The 16,666-nt window shown below is 39.3% G+C and overlaps 1 protein-coding gene across 1 annotated transcript in view; it reads left to right on the top strand.

The window, feature by feature from the left end:
• Nucleotides 1-16,666, top strand: part of LOC119792739 (inositol polyphosphate-5-phosphatase A-like) — a 185,862-nt gene that overhangs the window by 139,977 nt on the left and 29,219 nt on the right. The window contains exons 10-11 of the mRNA XM_038299500.1: nt 15,314-15,409; nt 15,673-15,747. Of these exons, the coding sequence (XP_038155428.1) occupies nt 15,314-15,409; nt 15,673-15,747 (171 nt within the window). The remainder of the gene's footprint in view (nt 1-15,313; nt 15,410-15,672; nt 15,748-16,666) is intronic.

The following is a 16,666-nucleotide window of genomic DNA, read 5'->3' as shown; positions in this document are numbered from 1 at the left end:
ATATGGCTTTGATGGGAGCGCTGTCCATATAATTAAAACGCTGGCAAATGAAGAACAAGCAGTGGCTTCTGTTGGCGCTGCTCATTAACAACAGGCCGTTTGAGCCTGGCGCCAGTCATGCTATTGCCATTGTGTGTTTGAAAGGGAGGGGGGAAACTGTGACTGGCAGCTAGGAACACCGGGCCAACACCAAGCCAAAGATGAGCGCAGAGCCTGGCACCGACGGGGCCTGTGATGGAGCTTGTTGGTCCCTCGGGTTGGTCCCGGTCAGGGACGTAACCCGATTACCACTCAGTCCCTCATGGCTGCTGTATGGTTCTGCTTTTACTCCAAACACACTCTGTTAACCAGTCAGTAGGCATGCCCACCTCCCACTGTTGACTTTTAATATAAATAAACTAATGAGGGATTCATAAACAGTTCCATGCTGTCAGACAAAGAATAGGCCATTCCTATTCAGTCATCTCTCCTATCCATAAGTGGATGTGCAATATGGCAGAAATACAATAGAAGCAATGCAATGTAAAAATCCCGCTGGTCAAATGATGGCGCACTTAAGGGAAGGATCATTGCATGCCTTATATCAGACCTCATTTCTACTTTCTAGTTGTAAAACTCAATAGCATTAGTTAGTATTAGAAGTTAGTAACAAAGGGATACATAAATAACGGATGCTACCTTGTATTTATTATGTATATTATACATATATTATACATATATTATGTATTTATGTATTATTAAACCTCTTCACATTTGGAGGAGCTATTCATTTCTGCGCTGAATTGAAATGTATAGCGGAAGTTAAAGAGTGAAAGATCAACAGAACATTGTTACCCATGTCAAAGGAGTCATCACCCAGAAATCCAACTTTTTCATGTCAATTTTCAAACCAGAAATGCCCACAAGAGGGTGCTGTGTAAATGGCACAATTTTTGTACCTTGTATTGACTCAACCCTGGAAGAGAGACGCCCGTCTCTCTTCCACCAATGGGGGACTCACCTGCAAGCTTTCGGTAATGGATTATCTCTACCTATTGGGTAAGGGAAGGTAAATGAATCATGATACTCCCAATGATGCAGACACTGCATCCACATGAATGATAAGTCATATTCTCGTGTGTGCTCTTGAAATAAAAAAGGGATGATAAAGAAGGGTCGGAATTAGCTCTGTTTATTTACTATTTGTCCTAGAATCGATTAAACTAACTTTGCGCCGCAAGCTTGATTGTTGTGAGATCTGAGTTTACATAACAAATGCCTTGAAAGACTCCCGCTAATATGTCCATCTCGTAACAACCAGCTAATCGGACCGATGATATGCCAGCAGTGTCTTTTGGGGTGGGACATGTGGGAATGATGACACACAGAAGGGCTTTTCCGAGGTATTACCAGGATGGCTACACTGGAGGACTTGTGTCGATACGGCAATTGACTCAGTTTTAGCTAAAATAGCGACATTTCTCATTTAAAAAAGGAGCAAAGAGAAGAACTTTGTGCATTTGTAGATGGGGAAAGATGTCTGTGCTTTTCTTCCAACAGGATTTGGAAAAAGTTGGATTTATCAACTTACTCTGCTAGTTGTGAAAACACCCAAGAAGATACGATTGGCGGAAAGCGTATTATGGAAGGCGGGTACTAGCTGGCACGTCAACCAATCATTTCAAAGCATTGTACTAAATGTCCCTCCTTTTCACGGACAGACTGAACGGCAGCCATCCCAGATTGATAACGTAGAACTCAACTTAGTTCTGCACATATCAATCTGGCTGCTGCCAGGTTAGGATTAAACATGAATTTAGATACAATTTCAGAAGGATTATATAAGTAAAAAATAGGTTATGACTCCTTTAAGTAAATTAGACTCTAGTTTTTTTAAGGTTTTATATAAAAAATATAAAATCTTTTAAAGGGTATATCTAAAAATTATTGAATCCCAAGAGGCTGGGTGTATTTTTAGCAATAGCATTGAGTTTATTTAGGTATTTTGTTAATTTTGAGTCAATCAAAATTGAATCAATTTGAGTAAAATACATTCAATTTGATTTATAATATAAAATAAAAATATTTAAATGTCTTGCAGTTGCTTCTTTTGTTTAACCAAACACATGTGTAGTTTGTTACAGTTAATTATACAAATATGAATGGGTGGGTATTGTTTTATAGTCTTTGAAGAGTCACTAGGTATTCTAGAGTTTCATAAAGTCCTAAAAAAAATTTAAATAATGGTTGAAAACATTGTTGCACAATAAATAAAAAATACAAAATTATCTTAAGGCTAATTTAATATTATACTAATTTGATTACTTTATTGACATCGCTTCATTAACACCTCAATCCTCAATTCATAGATTTAAAAAAAAAAATAGGGCAGGTTCTGATAAGATCATTCTAAAGTCATATTTTGTCTGATGGTTTATTTTGTTTTTAGTATTTCCGTTTGACTTTGTCTATGAGGATGGTGGAAAGAGCCTAACAGTGACACTCTTATTTACTGCTGAAGAAATGTGGCATAAACTGCGAAGGATAGGGACTGCATTGTGCCTGGTACATAGTGTCCGACTTATATGATGTCAGTCTATTTTTGACTAATGCAGTCTTCAGCCTTTGTAAAGCAGAGCACAATAATTGTTGTCTTTTGAGGGATGAAGGAGATAACACTCATAGTCCCATGGGATGGGGGGCCACAAACATCCACTACAAGTGTCATTGGCTTTTTAATCGTCCTTAGGTTGCACGAGAAAGTAAGCAGATTCTGCTGTTTTGCATCAGCCCATTGAAATGTTTTACATTTCATTACGTCACAATCACTGAATTCATTGTAATTTCTTCAGATTTTATATGAAACAGCAACACATTTCCAGAAGCTTACAATGGGGAGAAATTGATAGAGCGGGTTTGTATTCAACATCTTTAACGCCCTATGTCAAAGCTGTAAACGAGACAAATATCAGTCAAGTAATGCAAATTTCTGTCCTGTAGGAAGGAACACCATCACAAAAAACCATACTGGATAAAAAACCAGTAAAAATCCAGTTTGGAACTTACCTTGAGTAACTTTAGTAAATTAGCATGTAACCATGAGAGCACTATCATCATTGTGAAACACATAAGAGGCAGTATCATGCTGCAGAGACAGAGTTGAAAAGAAGGTGACTGGAAGAAAATCAAAAAATAACTTTTTCCTTGTTTTCTCTTTTTGTGCCACTTTTAATTTAAAATCCAAATAGATCACAGTCAGGTTTCTGTTTTTACATGCATAAATGGGAAAAATTATAGAGCGACTAAATACTCCAGTACAAATCTCTAAAATAATGACACTGAGAAATTTGAAATAATGCAGATTATACAACAACATAATCTGCTGATTCTTTGACTATTTTTCTGTTGCTTGGCTTCCTTTTTAAGTTTTGGATCGCATCAAGAAAAGGTAGAAAACCTGATAAAGGAAGCATGAAGATTATTTAAATCTGCGACAGTCCAAGCAGTCAGAAGTGATGTTCATCCAGCTTGTTGTAACATAACTGTAAACCCAGCGTTGGCACCACTGGCTTTTAAACTTCTCTCTCCCCTGACATTAACAGTCACTAGGCCCCATTGACACCACACACAAATATCTCATCATATTTAAGAGGGCCTATTAAGGCTCGTATTGAGAATTCATGGGTCTCATCGTGTGATTTATCTGCGACAGCCATGCTACTGGGTCCTTTCAGAAGGAGTGGCTGCAGGTTTTGTCTTAGAGGAGGCCTAAACAATGCCTTTTGGGTTCAGTTCTCCAAAAAGGGCCTTCCCCTTTGGGTGGGGGGTGGCCAGTGAGAGCTGGGGCTGGTCTAACATCTGTTTGTGTCCAGAGCCAGGCGGGACCGGAGCACAGCGCGCCCCGGCGGCCCCCTTCTCCTCGCCGTGGGGGTCTTTGTTCCCGATTTCATGCTATCACAGCGGCAGCATGTTTTCCTGCGCAGAGCTGTCAGGGGCATAAAGGGTCCCGAGTGGGGTCACATCAAGAGGGATGGGCATGAAAAATTGGTAAAATGTATCACAAAGCCCACCCACTAGATGGTTGCCTAGCATCCCCCAACACTCTCCTGGGCTGAATTTCACCGCTCTCCCTCACCCTGGTGGACAAGCACATCATTTGGATGAAATGCTGTAAACAAATTAAAGGCTGCTTCTCAGAGTAAATCAATGCTCTTTGTGTGGAAGGAGGGTTTTTAAAATTCCCTTCCCAGCAAATGAAGCCCGTCTGCCTAAAATCCATCATCGCTTCCCAATAAAGAAAATTTAAAAGTCATTTTGATAATAATAATACTATCCTTCTAGGTTGATAAATGAGGCCCTTTTCTGTTTGTGCTGTGCCAACAAAGCTCTGTCTTTCTTTAAGCCAAACAGAAATACATTTATTGAATAGCAGCATAATGAAGTCTGCATACTCCTGCTTATTGGACCATCGCTAATCACAGATTGGCTCTTCCGTGCTCTTTAATTGACTCAGCAGCAACAGATTGCCTCGCTGTATGTTTCCTGTAATTGATTCCCACTTAGAGGTGCAGCTTAAAATGTAAATCCAGTGAGTGTGGAGAATTTTCAGGTGCTTAGTACATGTTTATTTTTCCATCAGTGCTCCCACTTTGAGTTGCATTTAAAGGTATTACATTATCAGCAGCTCGTTCTTTTTTAGCTGTGGCTGGGCTTATGCTTCACGATAACGATATCCAGTTAAATGAAAGCAGTGAAGAGGGGATAACAAAATCTGCAGCTTTATTAAAAATATAAAGATTTATGTGTTTTTGTTATTAAGTTAGGATGGAATAACTTGAAGACCTTAAAAAGTTTTTCTACCGAGTTATCTTGCATTCCGCCACTGACATAGATCAACAGATGGTTTGTTTTAAAAGAGGGAACATTAAAAGGAAAAAACATCTTAAAATAAACTTTTTTTCTTACTCTATAAAAATTAAATAGTAACTCACCCCAAACTCAAATTTTCAGACAGATAAACTATATAAAGTGTGGTGCTACTCTTTTACTCTGCATTTTATCAAGTAAGCGTCCTGAAGTTTTACTGAGCTCCACATAGTCTCCCTCAACCTTCGGTGGGTCAAACATCCTGCACCTCCAAAGATCTATCTATGGCATAACTAGCAGTATCATTCTTCTCACTCTCCATGCCTCAGTACATCTAAGCTAAACTAGCGGTTAATAATGATATATCAATGGCTGCCACTTTCCTTCATCCTCTCTACAACCCTGCCTAACCTCCACCCCCCCTCCTTGCCCCTCAGAGTCTCTTGGCACGTCCGATTTGGTGAGATTTTTCCTGATTTGTCTGGGGGTGTGGTTTTCTTTTTACATCAGGGTGCGTTACACTGTAAGCTCACAACACTGACAGTCGCCTCCAATGCCGGGTTGAATCTTGGCTTAAAACCTACATGGATGGACCTGAGAAGTTACACCTGTTTATTCTATATTTATTTTTGGACTATAACTTGCAGCAAGAAGGTTGCAGGTTCGATTCCCGGCCTGGGGTCTTTCTGCACGGAGTTCTCTCTGTGCATGCATGGGTTCTCTCCGGGTACTCCGGCTTCCTCCCACAAACCAAATACATGAGTGTTAGTTTAACTGGCTTCTCTAAATTGTCCTTAGGTTTGTGTGTGTGTCTGAATGGTTGTTTGTCCTGTGTGTCTCTGTGTCTGTACGCGACGGACTGCAGACCCGCTCATAGACTGCCGGAGATAGGCAGTCTATGGGCAGTCTATTAGTATTTCCTACCTTGATTACTCCTTAGATTTTCTGCCTTAAAAGTTTGATGGCATTTAAAGCTAGCACAGTGTTGGCTCTGGGTTTTTTTGCTAGTTCTCTGGATAAAGGCTCCCCTGTAAACCTGAGGTGTTAAAAAGAAAACACGATTTACTCATTTGAAGACAAATGCAGCAGATATGTAACCATATGGCTACGGAACAATATAAGCCCGCCCAGCTTCATTGAGAGGTTAGGAGAAGCCTGCACGTTAAACAGTCTTGCAGACATCTGCCGTGGTTGGTTTTCAAAGTGCTGACTTAAAGTGGCACGGGAGGTTTCTCAGATTAAATCTCTCATTAGGTTTTCTTTGTACAGGTGGCAGTAATGTGTCAAGAGCCTTGCCTGAGACAATGTCGTCCTCTTACTGGGACTAATATGCCTCAGGAGAGCCCACCCTCTTTTTACTGCCTTTGCTTTATACAGAGGAATTGCCACAAAGAGGCATCTGGTGGCCTTTTTCCTGTTGAGAAAGCTTTTCCTTGGCCTTTGTGTCTGCTGCTTGTCGGGAGCATATGTGGGAGAAATAGTAGCAGAGATCAGGAGATGTAGGGAATTTCTTTTTCTCTGAATGTGTTGTTAAGTCTGTCTTGTGTTGTTTGTTGGAAACCTTACAGAAAATCTGAAAAAAAAAATTCCAAATAGTTGTGTCTAAGAGCTCAGATGGGTGGTGTGTGCTTGTGCGTGTGTAACCCCCTGAATAAAAGAAGGTCAGGGGGGTCAAAGTGATGAATTTTTATAGGCCTGTTCTCTGTGTTTCAGTCCTGTCCCTTTCTCTGCGCGCTGCACTGCTTCTCAAAGACAACCATGCAGGGCAATTTGTCCTGCAGGGCTCTGCAGAATGGGCCAGCAGAGGAGTTAAATGCCAAGGACACACACACGCATACACACACACATTCAGGTTCCCTCAAACACAACCCTTCGTGCTGTTGTCCTGAATGATTTGTGGCCTGTCCATTATCCATTTTGAAGGGACAAATGCTTTTGGTGGGTTTCTGAAGGTAAAAGCAGAATGACAGCCCTCAGTGCTCTCTTTTGTTTTTAGAGAAGTTTCCCAGATGTTATAATGCACAAGATAAATAGGGCACATTATCGCTGTTGCGCACGCCCTCTTACCTCTCCAATCTCTATTTTGCCGAAGGCGTGGTGGGTTCGTAGACCTCCTACGAAGCGCTCTCTGCCATGGACTCTTGGTATCAATTCTCACATCGCCAAACGAGTTCATGGGAAGGGGTTAGTGTTGGAGAGAGTTTACTGGGGTCAGCCGCTGACCAGTAGGTCATGTAGAGACTAACTTTGCGGTTGATGATGTGTCCACTCTCACCTCTCCTCCATGCCAATTGCAATCAAGCTCCGTATGTGTCAATAATGAATCCATTGTGTTTGGAGGCATTAAATAAGCCTGCCACAGGCAGAGAGGAGAGGATAACTCTGGCTGGTCTCCAGCCATATGAGGTGGGAAGGGTCACAGCTGATTTACTGGCTATCATTTGTAATAGCTTGCAGGAAAGCAGGAGACCACATCTGTTGTTGCCTACTCAGGCTGCACTCATTCAGCCAATTTATTTTGATGAAGATTAACATAGTGAGTAGGATAAAAGTTATCATAGTGCAAGCTGGACCTGCCACCCTGGCTGGCATACCTTAAATCTTCTGGCAGCACTGCCTTGCGTGTCAAGAGGAAAATAATAGTGCATTCTGACAATGCCAATGCCCCAGCTGACAGGGGGTCACCCCCGTCCAAAATATCTGGTAATTAGCAATGAACTGTTCATTTTTTAAGTCCTGCTCTTTGCACACTTACTTCTCATCACATACCTTTTACCTATCCCCAGAATCTGTATATTGGTTTTTTAACATAAATGTTTTCTGTGATTCACTTCCTTTTTACTTGTATGCAAACCATGCAAGAACATTGAATCTGTTTGTTGGTGAAAAGTGTCCAAACTAAGAAAAATGCAAATACAGAAAAAGAGAGGTGTTCTTAGATCAAAGAAGTACACCAAACGGATTTGAACTAAGACATCACACAGAGGTATATGATTTTTGAAAATTTAAGTGGAAAAGTTGCAGTGAGTTTTTGCTAATCAGATGCACCTGTTATCTCAATAAACTGTTCATCATTAGTGTTATCAACTCTTTAAAGCAGGAGTTAGGGCAGTTTTCAAGCTATCCAGGGTTTTTGTTGACAATACTGCTTAAAGGTGCATTCGGACCGAGCATTGTGTCGATTCCAAGGTCAATGAATTAATTCTCTATGCAAAATGCGCGGTTAGAAGGCTGGGAAAACAGCCAGCAGTGAATCTCAAGCATTTCACTGTCACGCTCTCACTTCGGGCCACTTGATAGAGCTGAGGTGTTGTCAAACAGCAGCACCGCATGGATAGAGTGGAAAGGTAATTGCAGAAGTTAAAAAATCTGAACCTTTCTATGAAATTGCATCACTGCAACCAATAAGGGACTGGTTGTGATTGTGATGTAGGTTAAAGAAGTGCAACTGAGGTGAAGCTTTTCTCAGCTAAAATTGAATATTGAGGAAATAATGTTAGAAAATAATAAATGAAAGAATGCTCTTAAAAGAATAGTACACCCAAAACATGATTAGCCTTCATTTTCTACTCACCCCCATGCTGAACAACACTCTGGAGTACTTTTTTGATATCTCAAATGCATCTGGAGAACTGGGAGGCTTCTTGCTGTCTGCTGACATTCAAATAATGGAGGTCTATGGTGCCTGAGACAGAAAGGTCCATAAAAGTCCACAAAAAACGTGTCAATATTCCTCCATACTGCTCGTCCAATGTATTCCAAGTGTCCTGAGTGGGTAGCATCCAGAATTTACTCGAAACTAAGTCATTTAGAATGTTTGTAGAGCATAAACAGTAGTGTATAGGATTTCCTGAAAGCGCGCACATGCGCGTTCACGACGCTACGGAAGCCGGAACTACGGAAGTGCAACCATCACAGGAAATGCTATGGTGTTGCCAAGGGTAAGGTAGGTCCAAACTGAAGGATCTGTGAGGATGTTGAACTAATAAAAAATGGGAAACAATCACTCCACCCACTATGTAAAGTAAACATTCCCACTGTTATATTCAATGCCTACACAGGAGTGCCATATTATGTTATGCAATAGCTTCATATATGTGGAGACATGCGCAGCCCTGTCTGCTGGGATGCTAACATTATTGGCTGAAATTGAAAATGATTCTCAAAAACCAAAGTACCACAAATGACAGTTTAACCTGCACAAATCATGTAGCATTGAAAAAGTAGATAATTCTTAATCAATTCAGAACTCAATGGGGGATGGTTGACCACTGGGTGGCCTAAAAAATCAGAAACAAAAGAAGCACACATGATCTTTTCTGTATTATTTATTCATTTTTATAAATTATAATTTTAACAGCAAAAACCTGGACTAACGAAGCACTAACCCTTCAGTATATTTGTTGAGTTTGGTCACGTGGATGGGGTATCAGTTTCACACAGCTTAAGCTCCTTTTAAGCCTGTCCATTGTGTTACATTTGGATTTCCTAGTGTTGTAGTCATGACCACAGAGACCAAGACCATAATGTCCTGACCTCGTCTCAATCTCTGTACTTCTTGGTTGGTGTGGTCTTAACTGCAATGCTAAGATTTCCGATGTGTTTCAGTTGAACACAATTAATGTTGTTAGTCTGGTTGAGTTTCAGTCTATGTCATTGATCTTAAAAGTGCAACAGATTGCTTTAGCTGGTCTTCCAAGCAAAGCTTTGTGCTTCAATCACTCTATCCCTGCCATCTCCACCACTGCTGCTTGTTAATTTTCTCCCATTGCCTACCATCTTTTGCCTCCTGGAGACTGATAAGCCTGTAAAAAACAAGGAGTCAATTGCAAGCACAGGAATTATGTTATTGGTCTTAATGCATTTAGGGTCATCAGTGTATGTGTAATATGTTTAAGGAGCAGCAGCTTTGAAGGGAGTAGTCTGTTCAGCAATTCTGCACAAGCACCTGGACAGGCTGTGCAGCTGACTCTACGAAGGACATATTAGTGCTTTGGTATGATCTTAAGTGACAGCATGGGGTTCTCATTTTTCCCATCTCAACACAGTGTTTGCAGGTCAGATTTTATGACAAAAACACCAAGATCAAGTGAGACTCCTGGAGGATTTAACCATACTTCAATGAGCCATTCGGGAGAAAGACAATAGGTTAGCTGTAATCAATTGTGTTCAATCACCTGCCAGCGGCTTCACTGATACTTTGGTAGCTCAATGATTGAACATATGGATGGATCAATCGTTTTAATGTCAGCCTGCAGAACTATGCAAATCTACAGGACAGAATAGCTAAAGGAGATCCTGCAGCAGTATTGATCTAGCAAACTTTAATTTGTTAAAATATTTTCCCCATTAAGCTCTTGTGCATCCTCCTTAAAAGAAGCGCGTTGTGCTTCTGTGCTGCTTTCCCTACAGGCCAGCTGGAATCATACATTACCCAGAAGCTGAAATAATTGAATTCAGCCAGGATTCCAAAGAGCAATCATTCTAGGAAAAGACATTTTCCTACAAGAAAAGGAAGCATTAGCTAATTGTTGAGCTGTCCTGGCCGAACTCTCCTGGCAAAAGCTCGAGCCTTGCATAAATACTAAATATATGGACCTATCCTATCATTGGAACATCCATTATTTCTATTTTTTTCCCTGTAAGTTATGTGAATGATTTGTCAGTTTACAATGCCAAACATAGCTCTTAAATCTTTTAAAAAGTTGTAAGTTTTCAAACACAAACCCTCAATGCATTTTACTATAATTTTCTATAATAGACCAAGACAAACTTGTGTTTAAATGTGAAGTATAACAATATCTATTTATGTTTGGATCTTTTTTCATATAAAATTAGAAAAGTTTGTGTAGCACAGTTGCTTACAGGACCGATGTCCTGTAAGCAACTGTTATTTAGTTGTAGATGTGAAAGGAAATATTCAAGTATTACTTAGATTTGAAGCATTTTGTTGTATGCCTGATTGTATAGTGAGTGTGATACTTTTTTTTTCTGGAAGGAGAAAATTCACCCCAATTTCAAGGATTCTGCAGCCTTAGGGTTTCCTTTCAAGGTGCAGGGTTTTGTTTGGTGACTATATTATGTTTATTGCTGCTCTTTCTTTCTTCCCATCAGCTCTGACCAGCCTTCCTTTCTTGTTAAAGTAAAGTTGCTTCATGACACGGTGATGGCATCAACATGTTTCTTCTGTGAGGATGCACATAGTTTTCCAAAACATAGAATTTTGCATAAAGCAAACATTTAATTTTAGTCTAGCTGCAGACGAAACTTCCAGGGATTTTCTTTTGCTGACTCTTCCATAAAGGCCAGGATTTGTAGACTGCAAGCCTAATGGATATATTATCAACAGATTATCTAACATGAGCTGTGGACCTTTAGATGCCTCTTCAGTTAATGCTTTACTTGTCTGAAGTGCTGCCATGTTTGCAGCTTTGCCATGTGCTGGTGTTTTCAGATGATGAATGAATCAAACAGATCTCTGTGAGATTTTTAAAGTTTGGGCTCTTATTTAATAACTAACACTGATTCAAATTTCTTCACAACTTTCCTCCTGACCAGCTTGATTTGTCCCTTGATCCTCAGGTTGCTGTTCTCTGTTAAACCGTTGAACCCTTCACAAACCATATCGATTTATTATTAGATTATGTTACAAAAAAGGGCATTATTTACTAATTTGGTGATTACTGAAGACCGCTTGTTGCAATGGATTTAATTTTGGGTGTCATTGTAAAAAGGTCTAAATCTTAATGCCAATGTGCAAAAATTGTAAAATTATGTAGAAAATTATTTAACTTTACAGTTATATCAGGTGAAATATCTGTGAAATATATCGGTGTGATTATAAGCTCATATAATTTTTAAAAAGTTCAAGGTGTTTGAAATCTTTCATGACACTATATAGAAGACATAAAAGTTTAAATAAGTTAATTTTACTTGAAATGCTTGTATTCTCTTTTGTTTTGAGAAGGTAATTAAGAGGATTTGCCAATAGAATAAGATGATATTTAAAATAAGAAAAATACGAAAAAGTGAATAACATCTATTTAGCATATTTCCAGGGAAAAATAACCAATTTCATTGGCGAATGAAATTATTTGTGCTCACATTAAGAGCAACTCTCATTTTAAGACATTTTTCTTTATTTTCAGATCAGATTTTGCAGTGACATCTGTGGGCTATTGGAGCATTTTTTAAAAGCAATGTTTTTAAAGATTTGAATTTCTGGGAACTTTAAGATCTTTTTTTATTTATAAATGATTCTTGTATTAGAATCAAGAATCAAAAAGAAAGAAAAAGATATAAAAGAAGGAAATAGAATAATAAAAAAAGAAATGAAATAATTTTTGTGAAACTAAAGAAGGGGAGGTCTTATGGAAGAAGTAAGAAAATAAAAATATAAAAGATGTCCAAAGTGTTTTTAAAGGGGGGTTTATTTTTCACTTAATAATCATATTAGGTCAAATCTGTATACTACTGACAGTAAAGCCATCAGAGAAAACAAAAAAGGACCTTCTGAGGTTGTATTTCCTAATGTGGATACAATGACTTTTTGACAGGGAAAGCATCTCTTGCCCTTCTCACTAGCTCCTTCTTTTGCCTATTCATTGCACAAAGCTGCTTAAGCACACTTAAGCGCATTAGCATTTGGCTGCCAGGGGACCATATTGACCCAACATTTGGATGGCCTAAATGAGTGAAAGATGGAGCGATTTGTTGGGGCTTTAGAAATTTCCTTTTGGGAGTGGGGGGGCAAGCACGAAGGAGGCGGTGGAGCTGTGTGGGGAGGGGTGGTCTGCAAGGAGTTGTTCCACTTTCTCTCAGGGTACGGTGTTTGTTCTAATCTGGTGCGCCATTTCTTCATGGCCGAAGCAGGTCTGATTTGTGACATTTCAGCCTAAGCGCTTTTTTTTTTTTTTTTTTCTACCGGCTGTATTGGCCTGACCCGATTAGCTAATCTGTGCTTTGAATTTCAATCAGTCCTCTCAGCCTCTGCTGTGTGCTATGGGAACCTCTGGCTGAGGGATTTCCTTATTCAGCTGTCTTCAAACACAGATGGCCGAATGTTTAACTAATTGTTAAGAGAGTTCACAAAGCCGAATTTAACCCTGCACACAGGCCAGGGGCTAAGTACATAGATGAGACAAAAAGGAGGGACAGTGAGGTGGGAGTTTGTGGGATGGTTCTTTAAAACAAGCATTTGAATGCAACACAGTGTTTGGTATAAATGAACATCTGGTTAACTGTAAGGTGTCCCTGATTTGAACATTTGATCTGCAGTATCATGATAAACAGTTGAGATCAGCAGTTAAAACGCATGCATCGCTCCAGTAATGCTGTCTGAAACATTTTTAAAGCAATAATCAAGCTTCTTGCATAATTCTGACTGAATAATGATTCATTTCATGTGAACTTTTTGGTTGCCATGCCTCTATGATATTTAAGCATGGCCACCAAAATGAGTTCACCGAATTCCCTTTATGCAGACACTGGAGTCTACTGCATAAATTAAATTGAGACATTTCAATCAATTTAAAAAAAAAAATTTTTTTTCCTTACAGATTTGATCCACACCTGCACAAAACTGTTGGTGCTTCTTGTTTAATGAAAGAAAAACCCAAATTGTTCACAGACATAACTTAATTCTGACAAATGTAATGATAAAAATCTAATGAAAATGAACAAATTAAAGTCAGACATTGCTTTTCAACCATGATTCAACAGAATGATTTAAGAAATAAACTCATAAAACCGGCTTGGAAAAGGTACACATACAAAAGATGGAAAATAATGTGAGCAAAGGGGCATGTTGGATCAAGGTGTGTCCACTAATTAATATCACAGGTGTCGACAATCTAGTAATCAGTCAGTTGGCCTACCTATATGTACTGTAGGGCATATAGGATCAGATTCTCAGAAGAATTGTTGGAGTTCATTTGAATCAGTTGATCTTCCAGTAACCATTTTTTTCTTCAAAAAGACAGTAACTGAACAGTTGTGATGAGGAGGATCTACAGTACAGAAAAATGACGACAAACTTTAGTCCATAAATATAGTATCAGCTGTTGCCAATGGGTGGTTTTACTGCCAAAGGAACTGGTCCATCAAAAAGAGTCGATGGCAGCAGGGTCGGACTGGGAATGAATTTTGGTCCTGGCATTTTTCCATCTACATCGACCCACTACCACGTGGTAGTGGGTCGAAAAAAATAGAAATAAAAGGGGAGTCAAATCAGTACGATTACACATTGTGGATTAAACGATCATCACACGACAACCATAACCAAGACTTCTATAATGAGGTTTTACTGGCTTTGGTTATTTAACACGGACTTGACAGTGAGTGCTGCTGCGCAACGTCCACACTTGCACGAAGCCAGCCAGACACCCACTCACACGCACCAGGTCTACAACATAAGCACGAGTGTTGCAAAAACAGCAACATAAAACGATACAATATAGAGGCCGACAGGCAGTCCTTCAAGAATGAATACATGAAGGCTTAGCGTTGTATAAACATTCACTGCGAGTCTAGGTGCCATTTAGGCAATAAAATTAAATAACGTAATAGATGCAAAACCCGTCATGCACCGCAACGTATTTTTGAAAAAAATATTCAAACATAAATCCGCCAAATATAAGAAGAAAATCATAGTTTGGTTTAAAGAAAGCCTTTTTGTTTTATTATAAATATATTTTTTTGCAAGGATTTTACAAAATAGAAAGTGACACCATATGCCAACCATCACAAGGATGTGCATAACAATGAAGGGCTATATATAATGCATGTATCATTTAGTAGTTAACATTGTATTACTTCTTGAGCTGCTTGAGTTATTTACTGTCACAGGTAGGAGGTTCGGCTGCAGAGTAAGTGTTGGGACCGGTATGATTGAAGGAGGGCGGGCCCTCGATCACTGAAGTTAGAACCGGCACAGCGGGCAAATGCCCGGTATCATAGATTACCAGTCCTAGCCTAGATGGAAGGACCCAGAAGGAGGGCTACATTCTATTTCTTCGGCCTTGTGTCGGATCAAGAAATTACTGGCTAAACGTTAAACACAGAAGTTTAAAAGAGGCATGATTTGAAACGCATATCCATACTGGTTTTTGAGATAGAAAAAAAAAAGAGTAATATTAAGGTTCTGAAATAGATTTCCCAAAGCTCTATGTGGCCTCAAGATAATTAAAATTTTCTCAACTATGCTTAAGAGCAGAGGTCTGGGAAAATAAAAAAATTAAACATAAGAAATTGTGCAAAGAACAGTGGGTGAATGTATTGCTAGAAGGGTTTGAAATAGGCAAGTGGTTGAGGTGAAACTGGCCTTTGAATTTCCTCCAAATTATGGAAGAAAATACTCAGATTTAAAATTCAGTGGCTGGAAAGTCCTTTCCAACCAAAACTCCATGCTTGTATTTTTGCTACCTGTGTTTCCGGAATGCCTCACTATCTTCCTCTCCCTCTCTTCCAGACTCTCTGTTCTGCTGCCACCATGCAGGCCGTCAAAGACCCCAACACCAATGAAGTGGACAGGCTAATATTCAGAGAAAGTGGTAATGATCAAAAGGTTAGTTGTTTATTATTCACTGATTACAACTCACCTGCGTTACTCTGGGATATCAAAGATGCATCTGTAATTAGGTGTAAAAACAGCTTTATTGCATTGTTCTTTAGCTCCACCTCTCTTGGTTTAAGATTGTGCCTGACCTCAGCAGCAATAACATGATGCCGTCTGCCTCTGCTGCTCACTGATGTTAATTAAACCTCTAATTACCTCTCATAATAACTGTCATTAATCAGAGCACGTTTAATCTCTTTCTTTTCATTTAGGTTATTCTACAAGTTCAAAAGAAGACTTTTGAATATGTCAACCAGAACATTTTCCGGGAAAACAATGGGACCTCAGTAAGTTGACCCTTTACATCTTAACCCATCAAATGCTCACCTGCCCACTGATCTACTACTAATCTATTACAATATTAAATTTATCCTAACAGCATCATAGACTCACTCGTTTCTTTATGCTAACAGCAGCTGCAGTGTATAACAATTTAAATGGATTATCTGTGAAATGTTCAAAGGCAAATATAGCATGAAGGAGTCACAACAGATTTGTTTGAATACCGTAGCTTTTACAGAGTCCAGTGAGAATAAATAAGCACATGCTGAGAAAATCTATTTGCAGTTTATAAAGTGAGTCATTGAAGAACGCCCTGCATACAGTAAGTCGGCCTTAAAAAGCTTCCCATGCCTTGTTTTGGTGCTAGGGTTGTAATAACAGTAAGACCAGACCTTTGCAGGCAAAACTGGTTCTAGGGTGGCACCAGTACTTTCAGTGCCGCCCTAGAACTGGATTTGCCAGTTTTGGGGATAGAGATGGGATGAATTTTAGCAGGCAAGAGCTGGAAAGAAGTTCACCTTCATGTAAAGATGGCATTTGAACCCAGATGTCTTTGGAATAAATTTTGACTAAGCCTGTATGCACAGAGATCGAGTGTTAAGTATGTGCAGCTGAAAGCCCCTTTTACATTCCTCTGCTTTTATATGCCTGTATATTACATTAAGTAGTTCAACATTGCAGCTTGTTAAATTCTTAAAGAGGCATACACACCTACGAACACATGCATCGACAGAATGGAGCATGAAGCAGGAGCTTATTAAAGCTGTTTGACTCATAATATAAAAAGTTAATATAAGCCCAGGACAATAAATCAGCAGTCATTTATGAACCTCTAAAGCCAAAATAGCCAAATTGCTGAACGCTAAGAATCACCTGGATCTGAATATAAATTTAGAACATAAAAAATCTCTACTCAATTACATA

Source organism: Cyprinodon tularosa, unplaced genomic scaffold (assembly GCF_016077235.1).
Source record: "Cyprinodon tularosa strain WSP-4 unplaced genomic scaffold, ASM1607723v1 ctg43, whole genome shotgun sequence".
In the NCBI taxonomy this organism is placed as follows: domain Eukaryota; kingdom Metazoa; phylum Chordata; class Actinopteri; order Cyprinodontiformes; family Cyprinodontidae; genus Cyprinodon; species Cyprinodon tularosa.
This window is presented reverse-complemented; position numbering and strand designations above follow the sequence as displayed.